We start from the raw sequence: 24,349 nt of genomic DNA on the forward strand, positions 1-24,349 counted from the left end.
TAATTAAATGCTCATGAGTTAATATAGGAAGTATTAGTTAAAAGAATGAAATTGAGAATCAGACTGGCTGTACTCTTACCCAGCTCTGCCATTTACCAAGTTAAACATACTATTTTTGCCTCAATTTCTTGATCTTTTTAATGGGATAATAGTAGTAGTTACATTACAGAGTTATTATGATGATTAACCAGGTAATAGAAGTAAGCTGCTTATAACATAGTGGCTGCCATACAGTAAATACTCAGCTAACATGATTAATCTCATTTAGAGTAGGTCCAGAATGAAAAACAAACCATACCCATTGCTGGTGAGTTGTTTCCGACTCATAGAGACCCGGTGGGACAGAGTAGAACTGCCCTTTAGGGTTTCCAAGGCTGTAAATCTTCACTGGAGCAAGAAGATACTGCCACATATTTCTTCTGTGGAGGAGCAGGTGTGTTTGGCTTGCTGACCTTCTGGTTAGCAGCCCAGCTCTTAGGAACCAGGCATCCTTATGTCCAAAATATATGAGGGTAAATATTCTTACAAATAGCAAAATTCAAATCAGATTCCGAGCTTTTGAAGTTTGTACAAAATGTGGTCCTGCTCTTGTCTTGGTTTGTAAATAATGTATGGCAAATTATAAAAGCAAGTTAATTTCTGACAGAGAAGATAGTTTCCCAGCATTTTTATAGAGGTCTCTGCAAAATCACTTTAACTCAATTTTCTGTGCTCATCTTTGATATTAGGGAGCTTATCTTTGATACTAGGGAAGTAATTACCCACTTTTTTGTTGAAACCATAGTGGCCATCAGAAAGTATTCTGAATTGTGTCTTGATCCTATACTGAGATGTACTGTAGGTGAGACTTCCTCCCAGGAAGCGAGGTAAGCATTTTCATTGTACCTTTTGTAGCCTGATATGCCTGGACTAAATGATCTTTAATAAGGTCTTTTTCTGCTTTTTGTTCTTTTCTTTTATGTACAGATGCACAAAGCAGGGTCACCAGAAGCCTCTCGATTCAAAAGATGATAATACCGAAAAACACTGCCCAGTGACAGTGAATCCGTGGCATATGAAGAAAGCTTTTAAAGTCATGAATGAATTAAGAAGGTATCATTACATTAATATACATGTAACTGTGCATCTCTTTATCTTTTGGTTGTTTGTAGTTAATATACCCAGTGGTTCTTTTGTTTGATACAGAGAACATTAAAAACCTTTTCTGCAATGTTTTTTAAAAGAAGGAAGGCCACAAATAATTTATCAGAAGTGTGCTTGGAGACTAGGACTGCTCTGGCCGATGTGGTAGCCACTAGCCAGCCACATGTGACTGCTGAAATGTAGCTAGTCTGAATGAGACATTCTGTAAGTGGAAAACACACTGATTTCTAAGACTTGCTATGAAAATATAATGTAAAAATTTTAATTTTTAAAACTACTAAGTCTATGTTAAGTTGATAATATTTTGGGTATTTTCAGTTAAATACAGGTATGTGTCATATAAAGTCCTTCCATTTGGGAAACATCTGACCACACATACTTTCCTGGGGTGGGGAGGAGGGGTTTGCTAGGAAGAGTGCCTGGAGGCTGTCTGATGTTGAGTTTGCAGCATTTCAAAGGCTACCCCAGTTTAGCCACAGCTTGGCAGCCCCAAGCTGCTGCTACTTCCACTCCTGCCTGGCTGCCACTATAACATGCCCTGCCTAGCCACCTTGCAGGTCTGTTCCTGTGGGGAGGTGCTGGGCTTTCGATTCCAACCAGGTGCCCTGAAACTGCTCAGAAAGTTTTATGTGCTCAGAGGCAGCCAGTTGGAGGTGCAAGTTTGTAAACTTCAAGGCTCCGGGTACTAAGGGAGAGCAAAAACAGCTTGCTCAGGGGTTATTTGACATATGTATATATGTGTGTCTGTGTGTGTATTTATATATATATATATATATATGAGATGTGTTCACACAATATCCAAAATACATAATGTCCTGTCATGTTAAGAGTTACATACCTGTATATTGTTAAAATTACCTTCACTTGTTTCTTTTTCACTTTTTTAATGTTACTGCTAGAAAATTTAAATTTCACATGTATGGCTTGCATTTGTGACTTTCATTTTACTTCTGTTGGACAGTGCTGGTGTAAGGCTTCTTGCTTATTGTAAAGAATATGGAAACTTTTGGACAGATTAGTGGGTGATGATGGTGGTTTTAGGTTAACGCTGGCTCCACTGCTAAGATAGTAGTTCTCAAGTATGTTAGGTGCCACTGCAGTGAAGAGTGACTTTATAAGTTGATTGTAAAATGAGTAGCTTTTAAATTGAAAGGCCAATATCCATGTTACTTAACAGTTTTAGATCTGTTTTCTTAGTATTTTATGAAAGACATTTCTTTTTCCTGTCATTCTTTTTGTAAAAGTATTCCTCATGCATCTGCCTGAAATGCTGAAAGCTTGGGCTAAGAAGGGATTAGTTGAACTTTTCCCTAGCCCCTCCATAGTGTCTTCCTAAAAGCCCACCATTTATTCCTGTCATTAATTTATTCTTCTTTAATTAAAGGTACAATAAATGTCTGCTAGATGCTGGAGATATATCAGTGAGCAAAAACAGACATGTTGCTACCCTTATGGGGCTTATGCTTGATTGCAGGAAACAGACCTTAATCAAATAATCACACATATAATTGTAAGTTATTATGACACTTAGTATTACAAAGGAGAGCTGCCTGATGCTGTGAAGGTGGATAATAGTAGTCAGTGAAGGTTACTTTGACAAAAAAGGACCTAAAGGAAAATAGAGGCAACAAGGTAGAGTTGGGATGAGGGTAGGGGAGATTAGAGAACAGTGCTCCAGCCATAGGGAGCAGCAGTAGCAGTTTCCAAAGTCTTGTGGTGAGGAAGAGCTGATCTCACTGGAGGAACTGTTAGAGGAGTAGAGTGGGATCATAGTAAGAGAGGAGACTGAAGGGATTGTAGGTGAGGGCTAGGCTATTTAGGGCCTTGTATGTTTGGTGTTACCATAGAAGGAACCCATTGGAAAGTTTTAAGCAGGGATGTGACATGATTAGATTTACATTTTGAAAAGAACACACTGCCATTGGGTGAAGTATGAATTGGAAAGGGATGAGAGAAAGTTAAACTGACAACATTTTAAAAATTTGAGTTTTCATTTATTACTTGGGAGTTTATGTAGCCGGGATAATCCATGTAGTCTGGCCATGCTGTTTCAGTTTTTGAATCCTGTTGTGACAGTAGTTATTAGAATGTAAAATGTCGTGGTTACTAAGTGGGACTGAAAGAAAAGTAAGGAAAATAGTCTGGTTATTTTAAGACTGAGATCTCTCATGGCTTTTCTTCCTCTTTGAAGAGTTGAAAAAGAGTGACTATTTATAGTTTTCTTACTCTGTAGGGCACAAGACCTTTCCACTTGTGAAGTGTGAGGGTTTCTCTATTAACCTAAGTACGACTCATTAAACTTCAGGGAGACTCCTAGTGCTTCTTCCCCTGAGGTGAATGACCTGAGTTTTGGGACAAGGTCTTTGGCCTTTGGCCAATTATTTTACTTCTTTGAGCCTTAGCTATAGAAAGGGGAGTGGACAGGCTGATGTCTAAGGTTTCTTGCTGCTCTGACGTTCTCTGAGCCTGTGAGATTTTTGTCCTCTTTATCTGGTGCAAGCAAGTCTTGTGTTGTCCTTGCTTCTTTCTAGGGCTTATTTAGCTCTGACCTTCATTTACCTATTTGTCACATCTTGGGTGTGAACTATATGGCTATGAAATAATAATACCTTCTGGTTCTTTGTGTTGCACCTTTTCACCTGCTGTGTCTCCAGGCTGGTAGCAGATGTTGATTTTTGAACAAAGAATGACCTTTGAATAGCCAGGATGTTGGCTGCCAGGTCTCTTAACCAGGATCGTTTTAATGAAGTCCCAAGCCAACAATGTTTTGAAAAATGAACTGTCTTTTGGGATCATCAGAACCTTTTGTTTGTTTGTTTTCTCAAAAATGTTACCTTCCTCCTTTCTACCCTTGTAGCCAGTTTGAGAAATTCTTAAAGAAAAATAATCTCTGAAGAGGCTGAAAATCATTAATTATTTCCTGTCCTTGCATCAACTTCCTGTTGCCAGAAAAGGGTAGCTGAGAGTGGTTTCTTGACTTCTGAGAAGGGAGAACTTCCTTGTTTTCACCACTCTGCTCTTGGGCTCTAACCTGTAAGAGGTAGAATATCAGCTATTCACTAAGGTGTTTTTATGAACCTTTCACTGATGGAAGCAAAATTTTAGAAGTAAAAGTCACTTTCTCCCAATGATAAGTGGTATAAAGTGTGTTTTGGGGAAGTGAAGAGGTTGTTGTTGTTATGTGCTGGGTTTCCGAGGCAGTATCACTACTGAAGTAGATTGCCCCATCTTCCGAGGACTGGCTGGTGGGTTTGAGCCGCCAGCCTTCTGGTTAGCAGTCAAGTGCCTTTAGTCACTATGCTACCAGAGCTCCTAGTGAAGAGGTGGGCATTTGGTAAGATTTAAGGTATAGAATTTAAATTGTTTTATACCAAAGGAATGTGGCACTTTCTTTAGTTTTTTCTTTTTTTTTAAAAAACTAGTTTGTTTTCGATAGGTGGCCCAGAGGCCTCAATCCATACCCCAGCCCAAAGTGAGCTTGAATAATTTAAAACAATTTGATAACTTTAAAATGTCCCATTAAACCCTGAAGTGAGTTCTGACAGTTTATTCAACAAATATTTGTAAGCACTTGACTCTGCTTTGAAATCAATTGCAGTGAGTTCTGACAGTTTATTCAACAAATATTTGTAAGCACTTGACTCTCCTTTGAAATCAATTAGTATGCCCAAAAGGCTGTGTAAAAAAAAAAAAGGTATCAGATTTGGTGCAGGTCCTTCAAGTATTTAGAGAGCTGCTAGAGTACAGAGAGATGAGAGTGAGGTGATGGAAGATTGTGGGCAAAATGTGGGTGCCAAAAAACATTGTCATAGGAGCAATCTGTATGGTCCAGGGGTGGGGCTTCAGCAGAGCCCTGGAGTTGGTACAGTAGGGTTTAGATAGGGGATGGGAGACTTGAAAGTAGTTCCTGGATTATATAATTGCATGAGTAGGAGGAGGATAAAGATAACCTGTTGGATAAAGTGAATAAAGGGTTTATACTGGGAAATCTGTAGAATAGGGTAGGAAGTTACTGAAGGGCAGAATATTGTGATTGAATATTGTGATTGAATTTAGACTTAATCCTCTGAGCAGTGGGAATCAGTGAAGGTTTTTGAGAAGGGGAGTAGCATTGTAAGGTTAATGACAATGGAGGGACAATTTGGCAGGGATGTAAAAGGATGGTCTGCAGGTTCAGTGGTAAATTTTTTACTTCCATTTGGGAGACCTGGGTTCAATTCCCAGCCAGTACCCCTTATACACAGTTACACCCTTGTGTCAGTGGAGGCTTGCAAGTTGCTATGATGCGGAACAGGTTTCAGTGGAGCTTCCAGACTAAGACTAGGGAGAAAGGCTTGGTGTTCTACTGCCAAAAATCAGCCAGTGGAAACCCTATGTATCACAGTGGTCCAATCAGCAACCCATCGCAGGGATGGTGCAGGACCGGGCAGAGTTTCTTTCCATTGTGCATGGGCTCACCGTGAGTTGAGGCATGACTGCACTGCAGCTAGCAGCAACCACAGCTTCTAGTAACAACGATCTTTTGTGGAAATTTATCTCTCAACATTAAATTTTTTAAGTATGGATGTAGTGAAGTTTTTCAAAGCACCATTTTCAAAATCAAACCAGTGAATCTTTACAGAATGCTTATTATGTACAACACATTGAATTGGGTCTGTGGAGGAGACAAAGGAACAGACTGTATCCTAGACACATGTTTTATTGAGAAAATTAGACTGTGAGCTTTCTGAGGTAGTTTAAAAAGGTAGTTCAAACAGAATTTTAGCCTTTAAAATAAATTGTAAAAAACTTACAACAGACCTGTTTTCTAGGCTATAGGGTAAGTTATACTTGAGCTTTAAAGATTTTAATGAGCATTAAATACAAAAAAAAAAACCAAACTCAGTGCCGTTGAGTCAGATCTGACTCATAGCGACCCCTCCTTGGGTTTCCAGGGCGGTGGTACAACTATGGAAGTAGGTTGCCCAACCTTCCTTCCAAGGAGTGGCTGGTGGATTTGAACCAGCAGCCTTCTAGTTAGCAGTCAAATGCCCTAGGCACTGAGTATTAGTAGGGACCAAAAGAGCTCTGGTGGTACAGTAGTTAAGGCATTTGGCTGCTAACTAGAAGGTTAGTGGTTCAAACTCACCAGCCACTCCACAGAAGAAAGATGAAGCAATCTCCTTTCATAAAGATTTATAGCTTTGGAAACCCTATGGAGGTCACTAAGTTGGAATTGACTTGATGACAGTGAGTTTGGTTTTGGTGTCTGGAGACCAACATATTTAGTTTTGCATCTATTTAAAAGGAAGACAATTTTGATCCTTAAGTTATATTTAGAAGTTGAAGCTTTTCAGTAAGAATAAATCATATGAAACAATATACATGTTCACCTTTATATCACACATGAGCCATAAAGATTTAGCTATTCATTTATAACAGTAATTCTTATATTACACTTAAACAGAGAAGCCTGAAGCTCTCTCTCGAAGGAATGGTTATTATATTTTCCTTCCCAGGACTCTCCCAGGGCTTTTAGACCTCATAGACCCAGGTCACTACTAAAATTACTAACAGATTAGATTATCATTGAAATATTTGAATTGTGATTATTCTTTGATAATTTGTGTTTTATTGCTTAGATGGCAAGTGATTTAAATAATGAACTTCAAGTGAACGTGCCCTTCTCTTCATTAGCGTATGTCTTTTTTTTTAGAAGAAGCATTTTAGAAAATTACATAATTTTTTTTCTTTTACTGTGCATATATATGTGTAGGTATTTATTTATTTTCTGTAGTGTAACACGTTGTCAGGCTTTTTCATTTTCATGTTGTACTGGAGTAGACTATAACACATTTCTTGAAGGACAGAGTCCTTGGGAAGAGCCCAAAATAAAGAAAACTTGTTTATTTAAGAAAGTTTAAGTGACATTAGAAGCCACCAGTTTTGTTTGACTTTGTAATCTTCTATAGTGTTTCTAAGCACCTGTGATTGATTTCTTTTTAAGTGGTGCTTATTGAGCTCAGATAGAATCATTAAATCGTTCATTTCATGGAACATGAAGAAAAGAATGGCTAGTAATAAATGAATTTACTAATCCTTTTCTTCTTCCCTTTCTCCATATTACTGGATGTCTACCATGTGTGAAATTCTATGCTACTTCAGAATTCATCTTAATTATCCCCTGGTAATCAGATAATTTCCACTTTGATCATTTTCTTGTAAATTACTGCAGCTAAGAGTATCTGCCTGTCATGATTCAGAAATGTTAAAGAGACATTTGTAGTGGGGAAATTTCTTTTGCACATATTCTATATCTTCTACCCATGCAATCGAGCTTTTCACCTGCTGCGGTGTAGTAAATTACTTAGTGTGGCTTTTCTACCCATAAGTCTTTGTAAACTCCAAGGTGGGAATTGCTATTAGCAACTGAGGAGATCCTGATTTTAAAGTCGCCCACTGGGTTATTTCTGTTGGGCGTGGCACAATACAGTGTTCTGGGAGGTTCCCACTCTCTCTCACGTGCTTAGAGTTCTGATGCTGTGATTGGCTAGTTTGACCACCCTGCCGGGCTCAAAAGGAGGCCTCCTGGAGGCAGAACTCTCTCTGACTGCTGGTTGAGGAAGACGTGCTGCCCAAAGAGACACGCGCCCCTGAAAGAGACTCATGCTGCTGGGAAAGAGACGCAAGAGACACGCATCGCTGAGTGAGACACCGAGGGACCAGCATTGCTGGGAAAGAGACTGTGAGAGACTCTTGGCTGAGGGACGGTGGGCTGGGAGAGAGACTGAGCATTCTTCCTGAACTTGAGTTGTAGCCTGGTGCTTCCCTAATAAACCCCAAAATCCGTGAGTTCTGTGTGGCCACTGCAGTGAATTATCGAACCCAGAGGAGAGGTGGTGGGTGCTTTGGGAGGAACGGTTGGTGAAAGGGCTGGAGGGAGGCAGCATGTCTGGCCTTGTAGGAATAGGCCTTGGGTTACTGCTGGTAATCCTGCCTTCTCCTTGTAGGGTTAGAGGAGGTCAGAACATGTGGCCTCCTCGCCGTTTTAGCACCTGCACATTCAGAAAATCCCCTCTGCATTAATATTTTACTCTCTAGAGTCCTTGAACATCTTCATCTCTCTGCTCTGCACCTTCCTCATCTGCTTTTCCCTAACTCATCTGTTTCCTGTCCCTTTGTTCACTTTGTTTCTTCATTTTTTCCTTTCAACTCTGACCAGGTTTTCTTGCTTGTTCTCAAATCTGGAGATGGTACCTTACCTTCTCTTCAGATTCTGTAACATACTTTCTCCAGGGTGTTCTTGTGGCTCTATTTTGTCATTTTTTACTGTTCTGCTATCTTGGTTCTGTCTGAAAAGAATGATAGATTCTCTGTTTTCATATTTATATGGAGTAGAACATGGCATCAAGATTGGAGGAAGGCTAATTAACAACCTGTAATATGCAGATGACATAACATTACATGCTAGAAGTGAAGATAACTTGAAGCATTTATGGGTGAAGATCAGTCTTCACTATGGATTACACCTCAACATAAATAAAATAAAAACCCTCACGACTGTATCAATAAGTAACGTCATGATAAATGGAGAAAAGATTGAACTTATCACAGATTTCACTTTATTTGGATTCACAGGCAGTACTCATGGAAGCATGAGACATTGTATTGCACTGGCATATCTATTGCAAAAGACCTCTCTCCTTAAAGTGTTGAAGAGCAAAGATTTCACATTGAAGACTAAGGTGCCCCTAACCCAAGCCATAGTATTTTCAGTTGACTCATATGCATGTGAAAGCTGGACAGTGACTAAGGAAGACTGAAGGAGAATTGATCCCTTTGAATTGTGTTGGCAAAGAATACTGAAAATCCCAAAGACCGCCAGAAGAACAAACAAATATGTCCTGGAAGAAGTGCAGCCAGAATGCTCATTAGAAGCAAGAATGGCCAGGCTTTGTCTCACCTACCTTGGTTATGTTGTCAGAAGGGACTGTTCCCTGGAGAAGGATGCCATGCTTGGTAAAGTGAAGGTTCAGTAATAAAGGGGAAGACTCTCAACAGGATGGATTGACACAGTGTCTGCAGTGATGGGCTCGAGCTTAACAAGTAGGATGGTCCAGGACTGGGCAGTGCTTTGTTCTGTTCTACACAGGGTTGCTAGAAGTCAGAATGGTTTTGACAGCACCTAACAACAACAACAACAACAACTATTTTGGGAACCATCTGCTTGTTTAAAGTAGTTTCTAAGTTGTTAACTATAGTAGGTTTTGACTTTCCAAGTTGTCTCTTCTTCCTGTTTGAAAAATTGCAACAAGTTTAAATCTGTTGAGGGGGCTGTGCTGTTTTTCAGGAGTTAAACTTGTGGTTTAAATCTTATTAAACTAAACATCGAGGTTTTTCCTGTGCTTACTTGTCACCGAAATTCAAAGATGCCACTTATCCATTATGGGTTTATGAAGCAAAAAATGGAAGACAGTGATTGTAGTAATTAAGGTTATGTGTCAACTTGGCTGGGCTTGGTTATGAGTGGCTGGTTTGCTAGATGGCATTAATCCCTGTGATGAGACTGATCATCAGTTCCATGGTGGAATCTACTGGAGCACCTGAGTGGCTGCTTTAGGGATGTGGTCTGCTTCCAGTATATAACAGGAAACTTTGGGAGTGGTCTGGAGCTTTTGGCATGCTGGGATCCTGCATGTAGCCGAGTTGTTGTTCAACAGCTTGCCATATTGTCTGCCAATCTTGGGACTGTTGATGGACTTGAATTAGTGAATTAAATGTGGTTTGATAATTTTGGGACTGTGCCATTTCACTTGTTGACCTTGTGTTTGTCAGCGTTAGTCAGCAGCTGCCTGAGTGAAGAGACACCTCTAGCACCAGTGGGCTGGGAGCAAGAGGCAGAGCTGAAGTCTAAGGTTGAGGGGCTTTTACCTAGCCCATAGAGCTGGCATTTTGAGCTTGGACTTCCAGCCTCTTAAATGGTAAGAGAATACATTCATTTGTTTAAGACCACACATTTGTGGTATTTCTTTTAGAGCGGCACTAGAGAACCAAAACAGTGATGAATGACACTTTTCATGGGGATCTCTGGTTCTTTAAGGTTATTGATATTTTAGCCAGGTTGCATCTGCCTTATCTATTAGATGACATTGCCAGTTAGAGGAGGTTGGATTAAAAGTGGCTAATTTAAATCTGCTATCAGAAAGCCTTTCACCTTTGAAACATATCTCCTTAACCCACCTCCCTATGTGTCAAGTAGCCAACACTTGGTGATACAGCAGCTCTATATCTGGTCTCAGTCTTCTGCTTCCTGATTAGTTTCTCATTTCCTTGGCATCTGGCCCACTGGCTCATTTCTTTTTGTCTCTTGTTTCTTTGACCAAACAGCTAATGCTGTTCCTCTCATACCAACTTTTGGGCCCATTCCTAGGCCACGATCTGTTTGCCACATGGATTATGGCTGAAAAACTCATCTCACCTGCCTGGCACCTTGGATGTTATTCTGATTCTGATCCATGTGGCAGCAAAGTCCTTCCAGATTTTCCCTGGAACCGTAAGAAGAAAGTTAGACAGATGCCATATAAATTCCCCTGCCCCAGAGAAAGCAAATTCTTTTTTCATGTAACTAGTAGCTATTTTTATATTTCATAACCTGATGGCACATTTTACTTGAAGAAGATAAACATTGTATTTTAAAAAAACAATAGAAAGTTTTTCTTGTCCTAGGAATTAAGTAGTTTTATATCAGAAAACCAATGGGTGTTTTAGTTTATTTCAGTCATGTTTCATTCATTTTCAAAGTAATTTTTTCCTGAGAATGACCAGTTTTCATTGTATTGCTGTATTTAGGAGATGGAGTGTCCTGTTTCCTCTGTCATTTGACTTTTGCATAATGCTCATCTAATTCTTATTCTTCTTTAGATTTGATCTTAAAAGCGACTTCTTTCCAAATCCTTCTATTAAAGGTTGGTCTTTCCCTATCCTCTGTGTTCCCAAACACTACACTTGTCCCAATTTAATAATCATTGCTTTATTTTGTAGTTACCTGTTACTTTGTTTTTCTCCTCTGCTAAACTGTAAACACCTTGCTGTGAGGGATGTTATCTTGTTTATTGTGGTATCATAGGACCTAACATAGTGCTTGGCACCTAGTAGGCACTCTGGATAATGGAACCCTGGTGGATTGCAGTGGTTAAGCTGTTGGCTGCTAAATGAAAGGACAGCAGTTCGAATCCAGTAGCTGATCTGCTGCTTCTATAAAGATTCAGTCTATCATTGGTCTGATAGAGAGTAGTAGAACCCTGAGACTGTGGCTTTTAGTCACCTTTCATGCTTGGAACTAAACTCATCCCTGTGGTTCAACTTCCAGCCAAATAATGGACAAGTCTATAAGGTGAGCAGTAACACCAGGGAGGTGCACATTCCTTAGAACAGTAAACTGTACGAGATCAAAAGGGCAGTATTTGCCTAGAGATAAAGTTGAGAAGGTAGGAAGGGATAGGAAAGAAAGATGAATGGAAATGGCAATACATGGAGGAAGTGGGAAGAGTGCTGTTACATTGTGGGAATTGCAGTCAGTTACACAAAAACGTGGATAAATTATTGAATGGAAAACCAATTTGCTCTGTAAACTTTCACCCAAATCACAATAAAAAGCTTAAAAAAATAAATTAAAAAAAAAAAATGTCTGCCTAGAAAATCCTATGGGCAGTTCTGTTCTATCATATAGGGTTGCTATGAGTTGGAATCCATTCATTGGTACCTAAAACAACAAGTTACTTTGAGTATTTGATGAATGAATAAATGGTAAATTTTGTAAATAACAACTTTTATTTATTCCATTATTCTGAGAACATTTTTTCTACAGTCTTTTCTTTCATTAAAAAAAAAAAAAGTCAACTGCCCTTGAGTCGGATCTGACTCATAGTGACCCCTCCCTGGGTTTCCGAGGCAGTAACTCTACAGAAGTAGATTGACCAATTTTCCTTCCGAGGAGTGGCTGGTGGGTTTGAACCTCCAGCCTTCTGGTTAGCAGTCAGATGCCTTAGGCATTATGCCTCTAGAGCTCCCTGTTCCTTCATTAGATTTCAAATAATAGGATATAAACTCTGAAACATATCACCTAAGACTTTAAGCGTAGACTGCTCAAATAAATTTCTCTTATTTACATTGCCAGACTTTTCATTCTTAGTCCTCTCTATCTCACCCAAAAGCCATTCACCTTCATCTTAGTATGCACATTTGAAAAAACATATGGGCCATACTCAAACTTTGGCTCATAGATAGAAAGGTTGGTCAGATCTCTCTCATCTAAGATGTGTTTGATTTGTAATATGGCCTTTAGAATCATTGTGAACCAGCCCAAGGTGTAGCTGTATAATATTTTGACGGTGTATTCTAACTTTATTAAATAATGAACATCAACTAACAAGCCAGTAAGGCTGAGCTAATTGTGTGATAGCCAGCCAGCATATACTAGAACGTTTGGATCAAGGAATAATTGTAATTAATTTTGTGATCTTGAGGTGTTTAAGTATAATTCCACTTATGTTCCATCACAAAACTGGAGCACTAGGAAGGATTACTGGCAAAAGGAAAATAAGCATAGGATGTAATTAACTGAATTGTGTCCTTATCTCCTGGCCACTAGAGCAAAACCCAGATGGCCTCTTTTGGAGAGACTTTGTGCTAACTTTGCTGTGGTAGTTCTGTTTGTGTGTCAGCTTGGCTGGGCCTGGTTGAGTGACTGGGCAGGTAGATGTAGTATTCCTCCTGATGAGACTGGTAATCAATTCCGTGGTGCAATGTACTGTGAGCAGCTGAGTAGCTACCTTAGGGAATGTGGTCTGCTTCCTGTATATAAGGACAAGCCTTGGGGAATGGTCTCTAGCTTATGGCACACTTTGACCCTGCATGTAGCCATGTCATCGTTCAGCAGCCTGCCATGCTCTGCCAACCTTGGGACTTAAAATGGACTTAAATTAACGGTCTGCCCTGTGGTAATATCGGGACTGTACCTTTTTACTTATCAACCTTGGGTTCGTCAGTCTCAGCAGCCAGCAGCTGTCCAAGTGAAGAAATGCCTCTAGCTCCAGTGGGCCGGGAGCAGGAGGCAGAGCTGGACTCCAAGGTTGAGGGGTCTTCACCCAGCCCCTAGAGCCTGGAACTTTGAACTTGGACTTAAAGCCACCAAACTGTAAGAGAATAAAGTCCTGTTTGTTAAGGCCATCCCATTTGTGGTATATTTCTGTCAGAGCAGCACTAGGTAACGAGGACATTTGCTGATACCCAACTCACTTTCCTCCTTTTCTTCACTCACACCCTTCTATTTGTTGCTTCAGATCTCCAGGCCACAGCACACACTGCTCAGAGTTCTCTTGCTCCTTCTTGATCCAGCTACCTCTTACTTGGTTTTAAAAGCCAGCTTAAGGGCATCAGCAGCAGGAAGCCTTTTCTGACCCCTAGTTTGATTTAGATCCTCCCCTACTCCTATAGCATCTATTTGATGGTGCTTTCCACTGTGTCCTGTAACTGTTGTAGTGTTAGTCTTTTCTACTACTGGTCACCTTAAGGGCAGAGATAGTTTTGCTCTGCTTTGTTAAATGAATGAATAAATTATTATTATTATTTTTTTTTAAGTATTCTCTAGGGGTAGTTTTAAAAGCCTGCTAAAATCGGGCCTTTTATAAGCTATATATTGAACTTCAGAAAAATAGTTCCTAGTATATAGTATAAGGAGCTCTGGTGGCATAGTGCATAAGACATTTATTTGGCTACTAACCAGAAGAAGGTCGGTGATTTAAACCCACCAGCTGCTCCATGGGAAGAAGATGAGGCAGTCTACTCCCATAAAGATTTATAGCCTTGGAAACCCAATTCTGAGTATGAACTGACTCAATGGCAGTGGTTTGTTTTTTTTTTTTTTTTTAGTGTACAGAGTATGTCAACTAATAAATAGTTGTTATTTATAATTTTTATTCTATATATTTATTCAAGCTTTAAAAAATCCTAACACCGCACAACTTTAGGTAGTTTTGTGTAGTGGTTAAGAGGCTCTGGAGTCAGATTCTGTGGATTTAAATTCTGGCTTTGACCCTAACTGGGAGATATTAGGCCAGTTATTCACTAACCTTGGTTTCCCCAGCCTTAAATTGGGGGATAATAATAATAATAGATTGTAGTGTGGATTAAATCAAATGATATCTGCAGGCAATGCTCTGGCATAGTACCCTCCTATAAACACTACTGACTTTTCCCACCTAGTTGTTTATGAACCCATGGAATTCAGGAAATTATTCTCAGAGTAGAGGGTAGACTTTTTCAGTTCTCCACATTGATCTAAAGGCATTACAAATTAATAACATTGTGCCACCTTGTATGACTCTAATATAGGACTGGCTTGATGTCTCATATGGCCTTGTGAGCCACTCCCTTGGCCTCACCCATGAGCAGTATGCTACTACTACTACTACTCATTGCCATCAGGCCAATTTTGACACTTAGTGACTATGCAGGACAGAGTAGAAGTGCCAAATATGGGTTCCAAGGCTATAATTTTTAGGGAAGCAGACTGCCACATCTTTCTCCTGTAAAGTGGTTGGTGGATTTGAACCACTGATCTTTTGCCTACTGGCCAATCACTTCAATCACTGTGCCAACAGGGCTCCTTCCGTGAGCATTACTTCTGTCCAGGTGGCCTGGAATATAGTTACCACTGATGCTGCAGTACTCCTTTTTCAGACAGTTTCTCCTAGACTGGAGGGAGGATAGATGCCAGTGTTGTTCTTGTTATGTTGTTAAGTGCCGTAGAGTCGTTTCCGACTCATAGCGACCCCATACACAGCAGAACAAAACACTGCCTGATCCCGCGCCAGCCCCACAATCCACGTGGAACAAGGGATATCATAGCTGTTGTCAGATGGATCTTGGCTCAAGGCAAAGAATACCGGAAAGATGTTTACTTGTGTTTTATTAACTATGCAAAGGCATTTGATTGTGTGGATCATGACAAATTATGGATAACATTGAGAAGAATGGGAATTCCCGAGCACTTGATTGTACTCATGAGGAATCTGTACCTTGACCAGGAGGCTGTCATTCGAACAGCACAAGGGGACACTACATAGATGCCAGTAGGCTCTCCAAAAAGCATAATAAGCACAAGAGAATAGCTATTTTGGCTTTAAAAGCTGTTCATATCTCATGGGGTATACACTAAGGATGAAGTTTATCTTCAGTTGACAAAAAGATATTTTATTACCTTAAAGAAAACATTATTAAGCAGTCATAATTATACCTCCAATTATAAAATATCCATTTTTAACTAATTCGAAAGCACGTAGTGGTACTTTCTAGAGGTTATGTGTGGTGTTAGATATTCTCCATAAAATATCTGAATACCATATTAGTTTTCTGGCAAAAAAGATTGCTGGTGCATCTTCCAGTACAAGCAAAAAAACTCCTGAGTTTAAGTCTTATCTTGCTCAACCTAATGACCATTTTCATGTTACTGATGGTTGAAATGGGTGTGGCAAAACACAACTCCTTTCTGCACTTCAAATCTCTGAGTACTGTATTCATGTGTCTGTAAAGTGTGTGTGGTTCATAGTTGCCACCCCTTCCTCATTCTGCTTATTTCCTGCTGGGGCCCTGCCTGCTATAATTTTCTGGTAGCTTACAAGCAACATTTTCATACAAGCTTCATCAAGTCCTTCAAGTTTCCCACTTGTCCACACTGCTTACAAATATGTTCCCATTGAATTCCACCAACTTGATGTAAGTTTAAGTTATACTGTTCTTTTAATAATGGAAAGTTGTATAGAATCTACTAAATAAAATGGTTTCCAAGCCATTTTATTGATGCATCTCACCAAGTTCAAGCTGACTGATAAACATGTTGAATTTATAGAAAAAAGAGAAAACAAAAACCAAGAGATAGAAAATTGATGGAGAATTAAAGGAGAGATTGAGGCAATCAGATTTGCATATCTGTCTTCTGTGTGAAGATAGAAATATAATGTGTTTGCAAGGTAATTAATTATAAATACTCACTTTATTATAAAGTCTCCTCTGCTTGAATGCATACATTCATTTGGAAGCTGTGAAAATTTTAACTCCTATATGAGTGCTCCTTATCTGTCTAGTTCATATCTAGTGCCCTGAATGTTATTAGAAGGGGCTTCACCACTGTCCTGCTATTGGTACTGCACCTTATGAGAATGCCAATGATTACACTTAGGGACTGCCTCACAGTGTTCTCAAAGACACCAACTCTGAGTGTCAGAGTAGTGGCCACACACAGTGACCCACAAGCCAAATCTGGCCTACCCACCTGTTTTTGTAAGTGGAGCATTATTGGAACACAGCCAAGCCTATTTTATCTATGGTCTTTCATGCTAGAGTGGTAGAGTTGAGCACTTGTGACAGACTTACAAAGCTGAAAATATTTACTGCTTGCATCTTTGAAGAAGACTTTGCTGACCTTCTGCTCTGTAGCAGTACTCCTTTTGTCTGAAGTGTAGAAAGTTAAGAATATAGCCTCTTAAGCAATAAGTCCTCACTCTTTCCATGCCAATTCAAAGGGCCAGGAGGGGGGCATTTACTAAAAACATTCTTTTCCATCCTGTTTTAAAAACTTTACTGTGGTAAAGTATTTATATAAGGAAACATTTGCCATTTTAGTCATTTTTACACATACAATTTAGTGATGTTAATTATATTCACCATGTTGTGTAATCCTCAACCACTGTTTGTTTCCAAATTATTTTCATTACCTTTAACAGAAACTGAAGGAGGCCCGGTGATATAGTGGTGAAGGCATTTGGCTACTAATCCAAAGCTTGGTGGTTCGAACCCACCAGCTGCTTTGTGGAAGAAAGATGAGGTGGTCTGCTTCCACAAAGATTTACAGCCTTGGAAACCCAGTGAGAGTCACTGTGAGTCGAAATTGACTCAGTGGCAGTGAGTTTGGTTTTTGGTTTTAACAGGAACTCGGTACACCTTAAATAATAACTCCTCATTTCCCCTTTCTGCCCACCCTGGTAATTAGTAATAAATTTTGGTCTCTATTCATTTGGTTGTTCTAGGTATTTCCTATAAGTGGTATCATGCAATATGTGTCCATTTGTATCTAACTTATTTCACTCAGCATAATGTTTTCAGGGTTCATCCATGTTGTAGCATGTATCTGAGTTTCCTTTCTCTTTATGGCTGAGTAATATTCCATTGTGTATATATACTACATTTTTATCCATTCATTTGTTGGTGGACATTAGGGTTGTTTCCACCTTTTCCCTATTGTGAATAATCCTGCAGTGAACATTGCTATACAAGTATCTGGTTGAGAACCTGATTGCAAGCCTTCTGGGTATATACATAGGAATGGAATTGCTAGGTCATATGGTAATTCTATATTTAACTTTTTGAGGGACTCCCAAACTCTTTTCCACAAAGACAGTGCCATTTTACATTCCCACTAGCGGTAGATGAGGGTTTCAGTTTATCTACATCCTCACCAGTACTTGTTATTTTTCATTTTTCTGGTAATAGCTATATTTGTGGGAGTGAAGTAGTATCTCATTGTGAATTTGATTTGCTTTTTCCAAATTGATAATAACATTGAACATCTTTTCACGTGGTATTAGCCATTTGTTTATCTTCTTTGGTGAAAAATTTTTTCAAGTCTTTTTTTTTTTAAGTAGGTTGTCTTCTGTGTTGTAGAAGTTCTTTATGTATTCTAGATAGTAAACCCTTATCACATATTGTTGTTGTTGTTGTTGTTTGCCTTCGAGTCGGCCCCGACTCATAGCGACCCCTCCTTTGGTTTCCGAGGCAGTATCACTATGGAAGTAGGATTGCCCAACCTTCCTTCCGAGGAGTGGCTGGTGGGTTTGAACCGCCAGCCTTCTGGTTAGCAGTCAAGTGCCTTAGCCACTATACTACCAGAGCTCCCTATCACATATATGATTCCCAAATATTTTGTCCCTTTCTGTAAGTTGTATCTTTGTTGATGAACTCCTTTGATGCATAAAAGTTTGTAATTTTGATGAAGTGTAACTTACGTATTTTGTCTTTTATTGCTTGTGCTTTTGGTGTCATATGGAACACTCTATTGTCAAAAACTAGGCCCCAAACATTACCCCTAGATTTTGTTCTGAGAATTTTAGTTCTTACATTTAGGTCCTTGATCCATTTTTAGTTAATTTTTGTGTATGGTGTGATACATGAATCCAACTTTTGCATGCAGAGAGCCAGTTGTTTCAGCACCATTTACTCATGAGACTGTTCTTTCCCACTGAATGGACTTGACATCCTTGTCAAAAGTCATTGGTTTATAGGTTTATTTCTGGATTCTGAATTCTGTTCCATTGCTCTATATGTCTGTTCTTCTACCAGAATCAGACTGTTTTGATTACTGTATTTTATAGTACATTTTGAACTTGAGAAGTGTGCGAGTTCTTCTACTTTGTTCTTTTTCATAATAGCTCTGGCTATTTAGGACCTTGCAATCCCAAATTAGGAGCTCTGGTAGTGTAATGTCTAAGGCATTTGACTGCTAAAGAGGAAGCTGGTGGTTCAAACCCATCTGCCACTCCTTGGAAGGAAGATTGAGCAGTCTACTTCTGTAGAGATACCACCTTGGAAACCCAAGGAGGGTTCTCTATGAGTCGAATTGACTCAATGGAAATGAGTTTTGTTTTTTTTTTAAATCCCAAATTACATGGCAATTTTAGTGTTAGCTTTTCCATTTCTGCAAAAATGTTGTTGTTGTTGTTGTTATGTGCCGTCGAGTCAGCCCTGACTCATAGCGACCCCTCTTTGGGTTTCCGAGGCAGATGGCAATTGCTTTAGATTGCTTTGAGTAGTGTTAACTAAGTCTTCCAGTTCAGGGACACAGGATGTCTTTTCGTTTTCAGGCAGTCACATTACTAATGAATTCCGTTCCTAAGTCTGCCTTTAAGTCGAATTTTTACCTAAATCCTAACAGCTAGGTATAGCTTGTATCTAACGTCAGTTAGTCAAATGTGCCTTAGTATATAATGTACCTTTCTATGCATAAAAAACTATTAAACAAACACTTTCAGATACAATAAAACATTTTAACATCATAATACAGTAATAATATTTTGATGCACAGTACAAAGTAGCATGTTTGTTATTATGAATTGTTGTATATGCTTTGAATTTCAATAGGCTTAATGGATTGGTTTGTAACAGGTTGTATGTAAGTTGAATGTTTGTAATCCGGGAACTGCCTATATTTAGGTCTTTAATTTCTTTCAACAATATTTTATAGTTTTCAGTGTCTAAGTCTTTCCTTCCCTGGTTAAGTTTATTTTTAGGTACTTTATTTTTTTGGATACTATTATAAATTAATTATTTTCCATTCATTTTCTCTTTCAGTTGTTCATTGCTGTTGTATAGAAACCTACCTTAATTTGGGTGTTGGTCTTGTACCTTGCAACTTTGCTGAGTTCTTTGATTAGTGCTAATCGCTTTCTTATGGATTCTTGGGGGTTTTCTATATATAGGATCATGCCACTTGTGGTAGAGATCATTTACTTCTCCTTTCCTGATTTAGATACATTTAGTTCTTTTTCTTGTGTAATTACTCTAGCTAGAACTTCTAGCAGTACAGTATTGAAATGGCAGTAATGAGAGCAGGAATCCTTGTCTTGTTCCTGAACTTCAAGCTCTCAGTCTTTCTCCATTTAGTGTGATGTTAGCTGTGTGGTTTTATCATATTGAAAAACTTCCCTTCTGTTCCTATTTAGTTGAGGGTTTTCATCAAGAAAGGGTGTTGGGTTTTGTTGAATGCTTGTTCTGTATCAATTAAGATGATCATGTAGTTCTTTTCCTTCTTTCTGTTAATAGGGTATATTACAATGGATGATTTTCTAATGTTGAACCACCTTTGAATTTCTACAATAAATCCTGTATGGTCATGGTGTATAATCTTTTTAATATGGTGTTGGGTTCAGTTTGCTGGTATTTTGTTGTTGATGTTTGCATCTATATCCACAAGGAATAATGGTCTGTAGTTTTCTTTTTTTGTGTGTGGTATCTTTGCCTGGCTTTGGTATCAGGGTAATGCTAGCTTCTTAGAATGGGTTAGGAAGTGTCCCACATCTGTATTTTAGAAGAGTTTAAGAAGAATTCCCTACTGAAGCCATCTGGCCTAGAACTTTTTTGTTATTGTTGGGAGGATTTTGATTACTGGATTTAGTTTCTTCATTTGTTATTGATCTGTTGAGATTTTAAAATTTCTTCTTGATTCAATTTAGGTAGTTTATGTATTTTACCTAGAGACACCTCAGAAGACAGGCCTGGGAATCTGCTCCCAAAAGGTCACAACCTTGAAAACCCAATGGAGAATTTTTACTCTGCACTCATGAGGTTGCCATGAGTCAGTAATGAGTCAGGGGCAACTAACAACAATACTATCTGATTTCTTTCTTGGTCTTTTTCTTTGACCCATTTGTTGTTTAATAATGTGTTGCTTAATTTCTGCATGTTTGTGTTTTCCTTCTGTTACTAATTTCTAGCTTCTAGGTTCATTTCTTTGTGGTCTGTGAAGATACTTCGTACAATTTCAGTCTTTTAAAATGAAGTGAGACTTTTCTGTGACCTAGCATATGGTTTATCCTGGAAAATGATCCATGTGCACTGGAAAAGGATGTGTATTGTTCCGATGTTTAATGCAGAAAAATGCTTTTTAATTTTACATACGGGATGTTTTCTGGCCATGAGGAATGAGGTATTTGCATTGGTACAATGTTCTGATTAAATTTCACATACCCAAATACCTTCAAAGCCTTTCACTCATCAGCCAAGTGATGAATATAATTGAATTTGTTGTTAGTATTAGGTTCCATCAAGTCGGCTCTGACTCATGGCGACCCTGTATAAAACAGAATGAAACACTGCCCAGTCCTGTGCCAGCCTCACAATCCCTGCTATACCTGAGCCCATCATTGGCAGCCACTGTGTCAGTCCATCTCATTGAGGGCCTTCCACTTATTTACTGACCGTCTGCTTTACCAAGCAAGATATCCTTCTCCAGGGAATGGTCCTTTTTGACAACATAACCAAAGTAGGTCAGATGAAGTCTGGCCATTCTCACTTCCAAGGAACATTCCAGCTGCACCTCTTCCAGGACAAATTTGTTAGTTCTTTAGGCAGGCCGTGGTACTTTTTTGCCAGCACCACAACTCTCAAAAGAATCAACTTTTCTTCTTTGTTCTTCCTTATTCATTGTCCAGCTCTCACATGCATATGAGGCAATTGAAAATAGATGGCTTAGGTTAGGAACACCTTTATGTGATGGCCCAAGGTCATTTAACATCTCTTTTTTTGTGTGTGGTATTTTGACACAATTTAGTTTTCTGTATGTTTTTTATTTTCTCTTCAGCTTAATGTCAGACCGTTATCTGCCACTTCTTAATTGTTCTGTTTCTGTTAGTGTTCTTAATTCAGCCTCTACTTTTGCAGTTCACTGATGGTTCACTATCACTAATTTCCTTTAGGTTGACAAAGCAGTGATCAATTTTGAAAAGATTTCTCTATTAAATAAAGGCTACAAGCAAGATTCTGAGTGAGGGCCCAAGGCATGTTGGGTTTTGTCATGACTGTTTTCTTCATGTTTCATGTTGAGGGATCCTGTTCTAATGGATGACAGTTTTTTAAGTAACTTTTGACTTCTAAATAGCGAACTTTTACTGTAATATTTTTGCACATTTATTATGTTAATTAATTTTCCCCCTCTGATTTGTAAACAGTCAAAATTTGCTGTGTGATGTCACAATTGTGGCCGAAGACATGGAAATCTCTGCTCATAGAGTGGTGCTGGCTGCCTGTAGTCCTTATTTTCACGCCATGTTTACAGGTATGAAATATTTTAGCTGTGGGTGTTATTTTTAATGTATATAGAGCTGGTCTTTTATTTTCTTCGTACATTTTCTTTTGTTATTAACATTTTATTTTTTATAAAATCAGGCATTGTAATGCAGGAAAACACTCTTGCTTCATTCTAGATTCCTCTTCATCTTTATCTTTTGTTGTGATACACACATACTCACAATTATTCGCTCAACTTTCCTCCTTTATATTTAAATATATTCACTCAGTTTACACAACAGAATGAAAATTGTGGAATGATATCATTCATATCATTATCTTTAGCAAAATTTTACTTGCATGTGATATGATATCATTCATATCACATGCAAGTAAAATTTTGCTAAAGATAATTCAAAAATGGTTGCAGCAGTATATTGACAGGGAACTTCTAGAAATGCATGCTGGATTCTGAACAGGACATGGAACAAGGAATATCATTGCTGATGTCAGATGGATCTTGGTTGAAGGCAAAGAATACCAGAAAGATTTTTACTTGTGTTTTATTGACTATGCAAATTATATATAACATTGAGAAGAATGGGGATTCCAGAACACTTAATTGTGCTCATGAGGAATCTGTACATAGACAAGGAGGCTATCCTTTGAACAGAACAAGGGGATACTGCATGGTTTAAACTCAGGAAGGGAGTGTGTCAGGGTTATATCCTTACACCATACTTATTCAGTCTGTGTGCTGAGCAAATAATCCGAAAAGCTGAACTATAGGAAGAAGAACATGTCATGGAGGAAGACTTATTAACAACCTGTGATATGCTGACGACACAACCTTGTTTGCTGAAAGTGAGGATGACTTGAAACATTTACTGATAAGGATTAAAGACTATAGTCTGCAGTATGGATTACATCTCAACATAAAATGAAAATCTTTACAACTAGACCAATAAGCAGCATCACGATAAAAGAAAACTTTGAATCATTAAAGATTTCATATTACTTGTTTCCACATTTAATGCCAATGGAAGCAGCAGGCAAGAAATGAGATGGTGTATTGCATTGGGCAAATCTGCTGCAAAAGACCTCTTTAAAGTGCTAACGAGCCAAGATGTCTCCTTGAAGACAAAGGTACATCTAACCCAAGCCATGGTATTTTCATTTGCCTCATTTGCACGTGAAAGCTGGACAATGAATAAGGAGTACTGAAGAGAGTTGATGTTTTTGAGTTGTGGTGTTGGTGATAAATACTGAAAGTACCATGGACTGCTGGAAGAATGAACAAATCTATCCTGGAAGACATATAGCCAGAATGCTCCTTGGAAGTATGAATGGCCAGACTTTGTCTGACCTACTTTGGTCATGTTGTCAGAAGTGACCATTCCCAGGAGAAGGCTGTCATGCTTGGTAAAGTGGAGGGCCAGCGAAAAAGGGAAGGCCCTCAATGAGATGCACTGACACAGTGGCTGCAGTGATGGGCTCATTCTGATTGTGAGGCTGGTGCCGGACTAGGCAGTGTTTTATTCTTTTGTCCATAGGGTTGCTATGAGTCGGAGCCAGCTCTACGGCACTCAACAACAACGACAAAAGCAACAAGAACTCAGTTTACCTCATTGGGATTCGTAATAGCTTTTTGACAGTTTCCTATTTTGGCCAGAGAAAAGTACTTTTAATATTTTACTTTTTTTTCTGATGATTTTCACTTTTCTTTGTTCAGTGTTTACAGTGAAAACAACTATTTAATGTCTTTTGATTTGGAACTATAAGAAAATAGGGTGGTTTATAGATGACAAGCTTAAATTTTACTTAGAAAACTCAAAATACACAGAATGGTTTTAGTACTTCTGGAGAAAATAATTTATGTCCATTACACTTTAAACCCTAAACCTCATTTAAAAAAAAAAAAGTAATAATATATAGAGAAATGAAGTTATTATCTATTTTTTCATTGAGGTTATAGAGTATTGGTTGAACAAGCAGAAAATACCTATACTGTAAATAGAAATGTAGTTATGCAAAAATATAAAGCTATTCATCCTTTAGTAATTATTAGTATCTCCTGTACTTTACATTTTCTTAGGTACTGCAGGAAATAAAAAAACAATACAGTATACTCCTTACCACCAGTAGCTTATTATGTAGTTGGAGAGGTGAGATGTACATACTTTGAGTAGTACATGGGAGATCTATGTGCCAAAAGCACATAGTACAGACTGTGGGAGCTGTGGTGTGAGAACATTGAGAGCCCTGGCTGTTGGAGAAAGCACCACGAGAAAGTTGTCTGACGTTTCTTTCTTTTTTTTTTTTTTTTTTTTATTAGGATTTGGGTGAAGATTTGCAGAGTAAATTCACTTTTCATACAGCAGTTCACATATAC

General features: G+C 38.6%; 1 protein-coding gene across 1 annotated transcript in view; it reads left to right on the plus strand.

The window, feature by feature from the left end:
- Positions 1 to 958: 958 nt before the first annotated feature.
- Positions 959 to 24,349, plus strand: part of KLHL2 (kelch like family member 2) — a 180,346-nt gene continuing 156,955 nt past the window's right edge. The window contains exons 1-2 of the mRNA XM_007954203.2: positions 959 to 1,092; positions 21,900 to 22,006. Coding sequence (XP_007952394.2) covers positions 959 to 1,092; positions 21,900 to 22,006 — 241 coding nt within the window. The remainder of the gene's footprint in view (positions 1,093 to 21,899; positions 22,007 to 24,349) is intronic.

The sequence above is a fragment of the Orycteropus afer genome, unplaced genomic scaffold (genome assembly GCF_000298275.1).
Source record: "Orycteropus afer afer isolate SDZICR_OR568_19922 unplaced genomic scaffold, OryAfe1.0 scaffold00443, whole genome shotgun sequence".
Lineage (NCBI taxonomy): Eukaryota > Metazoa > Chordata > Mammalia > Tubulidentata > Orycteropodidae > Orycteropus > Orycteropus afer.